The sequence below is a fragment of the Oncorhynchus mykiss genome, chromosome 14, assembly GCF_057628025.1.
Source record: "Oncorhynchus mykiss isolate SJ-2025 chromosome 14, ASM5762802v1, whole genome shotgun sequence".
Taxonomy (NCBI): Eukaryota; Metazoa; Chordata; class Actinopteri; order Salmoniformes; family Salmonidae; genus Oncorhynchus; species Oncorhynchus mykiss.
Genome location: NC_143035.1, coordinates 23,032,938 through 23,039,086, shown reverse-complemented (window position 1 = coordinate 23,039,086; position 6,149 = coordinate 23,032,938). Strand labels below are relative to the sequence as shown.

Sequence of the window (6,149 nt, the reverse complement as noted above, 5' to 3'; positions counted from 1 at the left end):
AAGAAGAGACTTGCTTTGGCCAAGAAACACGAGCAATGGACATTAGACCGGTGGAAATTTGGTCTGGAGTCTAAATTTGAGATTTTTTGTCAGATGCAGAGTAGATGAACGGATCATCTCCGCATGTGTGCTTTGCTTCCGGGAAGCATAGAGGAGGAGGTGTGTGCTTTGCTGGTGACAATGTCTGTGATTTATTTTGAATTCAAAGCACACTTAACCATCATGGCTGCCACTGCATTCTGCAGCGATACACCATCTCATCTGGTTTGCACTTAGTGGGACTATTATTTATTTTTCAACAGGACAATGACCCAACACACCTCCAGGCTGTGTAAGGGCTATTTGACCGAGAAGGAGAGTGATGGACTGCTGCCTCAGATGACCTGGCCTCCACAATCACCCACCCTAAACCCAATTGAGATGGTTTGGGATGAGTTGGACCGCAGAGTGAAGGAAAAGCAGCCAACAAGTGCTCAGCATATGCGGGAACTCCTTCAAGACTGTTGGAAAAGCATTCCAGGTGAAGCTAGTGTGCAAAGCTGTCAAGGCTACTTTGAAGACTCTAAAATCGAAAATAATTTGATTTGTTTCACACTTTTTTGGTTACTACATGGTGTTATTACATAGTTTTGATGTCTTCACTATTATTTTTCTTCTTCCTGTTTATACTTTTTTTTTTCTTTTGAAATGCAGCCCATACCTGTACCCCCTCCCCCCGACCAAAAAATGAAATAAAAACTTGGTCAAAAAAGTTATGATGCCTACTGGTATTGCCTTGTGTATTGAGAAGAGTTCCCTCAACCGTGAACATTTAAGAGATTGGATGGAAGAAAACTTGAGCTCACCCTGTGACAGACAGTTACAGTTATCTCAGCTGCAACTGTATAACAGTCATGTATGATCAATCTAAATAGCATTAGACCTGCATGGAAAATACTATTCCATGTGACAGCTGGAGGGAATATAGCAATCAAGACACAATCAACAACAATGTCCTGGTATATAGGGACCCACAGCTACTCATGTCTAAAATAACCATTCAATCACCATTTGCCTGATTGGATTAATCTTCTGAATAGGATCCATTTCTCCTGGATTCTAGTAAACATATCCTCAGGCGATTGGAAACACCGTTCTCTCTGTGATGCACCAACGTGGGCTTGTGTGAATCAATAAAGACAACATTTGATTGCATGTAAACATTTGCTCATCAGTTCATAGGAAGTAAGCCCTCTCCACTGTGTTGCACGGATGCCTACAGGCATGATCAGAGCACTTCTTGGGTGTTGTTGCTAGGATACAAAACATTTACTGTGAATCACAGTGGACATGAGGTTTGTGCTGTCCTGAAACTCTAAATGTGTCGCACCATTCCACACACTGTGTACTCGAAAAATACTTGGGATGCACGGCAGTGTAACCTCTAATGGGGAAAGCAGAGTGGCTCAGAGTGAAAAAAAATAGTGCACCTTCGAAGGAAATAGGATGCCTGCGGAGGTGTAGGTATCCACAGACTCATACGTTTACACTGCTGACAGGGAAAGGTATGTTTCCTACAGTGTACAGCAGGTTACTCTATGTAGGCAATCTACTTTTCATTTTCTGACTGGACTGTTTACTGTATAGCTGGCAGTAAAGTCATTGTAACGTGTGGTAAATTGCTTACAACATGCATGATCTGAGTGTACATTAGCTGTTTGGTGGGGCAAGTGGGGACACTTCAGGCTAAGGAGTAAGTTTCACACATCCCTATGTGCAACATGGGCTTAATCTGTGTCCAGGAAACCACCCCTTAGTCTTTTCAGTGGAGGCTATCATACATTTTGAAGTGGTTCCTAAATAGGTTTCTATTGAGGGATTTTAACTCAAATGCATCAACCTAAAACATCTGACTTTCCACTGGTATCTTTCCACCTGATCTACCTGATCTACCTACTGTGTATATTATCTTGCTTCTAAATATCAGGAATCAAGGTAAGACCCAAGTGCAGACGGTTTGAAGTAGCAATGTTTATTGTAACCACAGGAGCAAGCAATTGAAAGGTCAAGGCAGACAGGGGTTAATAATCCAGAGCAGAGGCCAAGGTACAGGATGACAGGCAGGCTCAGGTTAAGCAGAGGTTGGTAACCCAGAGGTGGAGCAAAGGTACAGGACGGCAGGCAGACTCAGGAACAGGCAGTGGTCAGGCAGGCGGGTACAGGGTCAGGCAAAGGTCAAAAACTAGGAGGGCGAGAGAGACTAGGGTAAATCAGGTGCAGAAACAAAACGCTGGTAGACTTGAACAAACAAGACGAACTGGCAACAGACAGACAGAAAACACAGGTATAAATACACAGGCGATAATGGGGAAGATGGGCGACACCTGGAGGGGGTGGAGAAAAGCACAAGGACAGGTGAAACAGATCAGGGCTTGACACTAAAGGTCAGTCATCAATAATGTATTCAACGATGGGAATGTAATGTAGCCAGGCCTGTACTACACAAATAATGCAATATTTGTAGTACTGTATTTTGGTAAAAATAAACCACAAACATTTTAAATTAGTCAACTAAACTCAGCAAAAAAATAAACATCCCTTTTTCAGGACCCTGTCTTTCAACACGGTTTCCCATGCTTGTTCAATGAACCATAAACAATTAATGAACATGCACCTGTTCAATGGTTGTTAAGACACTAACAGCTTACAGCACCGGTATACACTACCAAGTGCACTATTTTTCAGATGTTGCCCTACCGGAGTTACACAGTAATAGAGTAAATGTTATTAGCTTCACGAAATACATAAACTCAGCAAAAAAAGTAATGTCCTTTTTTCATTACCCTGTCTTTCAAAGACAATTCATAAAATCCAAATAACTTCACAGATCTTCATTGTAAAGGGTTTAAACACTGTTTCCCATGCTTGTTCAATGAACCATAAACAATTCATGAACATGCACCTGTGGGACGGTCGTTAAGACACTAACAGCTTACAGACAGTAGGCAATTAAGGTCACAGTTATGAAAACTTAGGACACTAAAGAGGCCTTTCTACTAACTCTGACTCTGAAAAACACCAAAAGAAAGATGCCCAGGGTCCCTGCTCATACGTGCCTTAGGCATGCTGCAAGGAGGCATGAGGACTGCAGATGTGGCCAGGGCAATAAATTGCAATGTCAGTACTGTGAGAAGCCTAAGACAGCGCTACAGGGAGACCGGACAGGCAGCTGATCGTCCTCGCAGTGGCAGACCACGTGTAACAACACCTGCACAGGATCCGTACATCCGAACATCACACCTGCGGGATAGATACAGGATGGCAACAACAACTTCCCGAGTTACACCAGGAACAATCCCTCCATCAGTGCTCAGACTGTCTGCAATAGGAGGAGAGAGGCTGGACTGAGGGCTTGTAGGCCTGTTGGTAAGGCACAGACAAACCCACCGTCGCTGGACCAGACAGGACTGGCAAAAAGTGCTCTTCACTGACGAGTCAGGGTTTTGTCTCACCAGGGGTGATGGTCGGATTCACGTTTATCATCGAAGGAATGAGCGTTACACCGAGGCCTGTACTCTGGGGCGGGATCGATTTGGAGGTGGAGGGTCTGTCATGGTCCTGGTGCGGTGTGTCACAGCATCATCGGACTGAGCTTGGTGTCATTGCAGGCAATCTCAACGCTGTCCTCCCTCATGTGGTACCCTTCCTGCAGGCTCATCCTGACATGACCCTCCAGCATGACAATGCTACCAGCCATACTGCTCATTCTGTGCGTGATTTTCTACAAGACAGGAATGTCAGTGTTCTGCCATGGCCAGTGAAGAGCCCGGATCTCAATCCCATTGAGTACGTCTGGGACCTGTTGAATAGGAGGGTGAGGGCTAGGGCCATTCCCCCCAGAAAGCCGGGAAATTGCAGGTACCTTGGTGGAAGAGTGGGGTAACATCTCACAGCAATAACTGGCAAATCTGGTTCAGTCAATGAGGAAGAGATGCACTGTAGTATTTAATGCAGCTGGTGGCCACACCAGATACTGACTGTAACTTTTGATCCCCCTTTGTTCAGGGACACATTATTCCATTTCTATTAGTCACATGTCTGTGGAACTTGTTCAGTTTATGGCTCAGTTGTTGAATCTTATGTTCATACAAATATTTACACATGTTAAGTTTGCTGAAAATAAACGCAGTTGACAGTGAGGACATTTCTTTTTTTCCTGAGTTTATGTATGTATGTATGTATGTATGTATGTAGGTAAGTATGTATGTATGTATGTATGTATGTATGTATGTGTGTGTGTGTATGTATGTGTGTCTCACTCAGCCGCCTCAAGGAGCAGACAAAGTTTATTGATAGGTCTCTGTAAGATATTGGTCTTGGTCTTAACCGCTCCCGACAAGATCTTTGGCCCCTGGCAACGCCTCCACCACACACCCCATTAGTCAAGAGTTCCTTGGGGCGGTGTCATCGATGATGACAACAAGGTCACCAGTACTGAAGTTATGAGTGGAGACTGAAGTGCACCGCTTCTCTTGGCACATTGTTTTCCTTTCACAACTAGTGCAATTTCTTGTTTAAAGTGCTGTCATTAATCAAATCGAATGATGACCTTTTCTGCTTCATCTAGGTCATCCACAGACAGACTTTCTTTTCCAAACGTCAGTTTGAACTTGTCAAGTACCAGTCTGGGGATCGTCATCTGCTAGAGTGGAGTCACCCTTGATTTCACGAGTAGGAATGCGATGTGGACCTTTTCCATACCGTTTGTGAACCTAAGGTAGCTTGCTGTGCCATAATCTTGTTCACTTGTGTCACCAAAGTTATGCAGCTGTGCGGTCTTGGCATCATACACCATACAGCTGGTCCAGCTCTGAGAGCCATCTCTTCCATGAAATAGAATGTTCTTCAGGGATGACTTGGTCCCATCCACACTTTAGCTTGCAGAGCTCTTGAAGAATTTGCTTTGCCTTTAATATGAATGGGGCGAGGAAACCTTATGAATCATAAATAGAGCTGACAGTTGAGAGAATAGCTCTTCTTGTAATGGGTCTGTTCTTGACAGTGACTCGGAAGGTAAATGCATCACTTTCAATGTTCCGTCGGATTCACCAAGCCAAAGAAAGGATAGGTGGGAGCTTGAATGCCCGCAGTGCTGCTTTGTGGGCAAGGACTGACATTGTTAGGGCAGAGAAACAAGTATCTTGTCAGTATATCCATAATCTTTGGTTTAGCTCAACACTGATTAGCTATTCTTTTATAATTTTTGGATCAACATGCTCGCTGCCTTTCCTTGCATTCAATGATAGGGGCGGCAACAATGTCATACAGTACTCTTTTTGACCAGACAGTATCAGATAGATGGGTTACACATACTGTACTGAGACAGAGCGGTGCTGTTTCGCTCACTCTGATGCTTTCTCCGGTGAGATAAAGTACATTCAGCCACTTGCGAATTGAAGAACAATCATGAAAAACAGAAGCGAAAGTTATATTATTTTATATGCTTCTTTTTTATTGGTTATTTGGCAATCATGAATACACTCCACTTGGGGTAGGCTCGGCCCAAGGATCCCGCACTATGCATCTACCCAGGAGGAATAGCCGGATATGTAAATGAGTTGAGCAAACGAAAGTAAGTCTTTCGACGACCGAATATTCATAGACGCTGCTTCTGTTGAGCAAGAGAAACGGTAAGACGATTGTTGTGTATATTCATATAGTTGATAATATCGTTATTTGGACATAGTGTTATAATAGGCCTACTCTCCTTAAAAAGGTATTCGATGTTAGATGGAGTGAATGTGTGCTTTGTAGAATTTGTAGAAAATAAGACACGGTGGCAGAATAATTTCAACCACAGCTTTGTTTTATAACAAAACCGGATAACAATATCTGTCCCGTGAAGTCAGCTTAGTCTCATAGACTAGACATATAGTAAACTTATTCAGTACACTCAAAAGTATATTACATTTGGGATGGTTACATAAAATACATATGGTAACTTAAAGATGCACTATGGTTGCTAAAATTCGAATAGCTCGCCTAATATCAGTTTGTGACAAAACAAGCAGTCATTGTGTATAAATATTTTTCGTAACCACAAATATTCTATATATTGTTTGAAGCTGGTGTGCAAAAACGAAACAAAAACGAAAAAAAGTACCCAGTTG

General features: G+C 43.0%; 1 protein-coding gene across 1 annotated transcript in view; it reads left to right on the top strand.

The window, feature by feature from the left end:
• The first annotated feature begins 4,477 nt into the window (after positions 1 to 4,477).
• LOC110488997 (uncharacterized) overlaps positions 4,478 to 6,149 on the top strand; it is a 38,337-nt gene continuing 36,665 nt past the window's right edge. The window contains 1 exon segment of the mRNA XM_090198595.1: positions 4,478 to 4,756. Coding sequence (XP_090054721.1) covers positions 4,722 to 4,756 — 35 coding nt within the window. The 5' untranslated portion in view covers positions 4,478 to 4,721.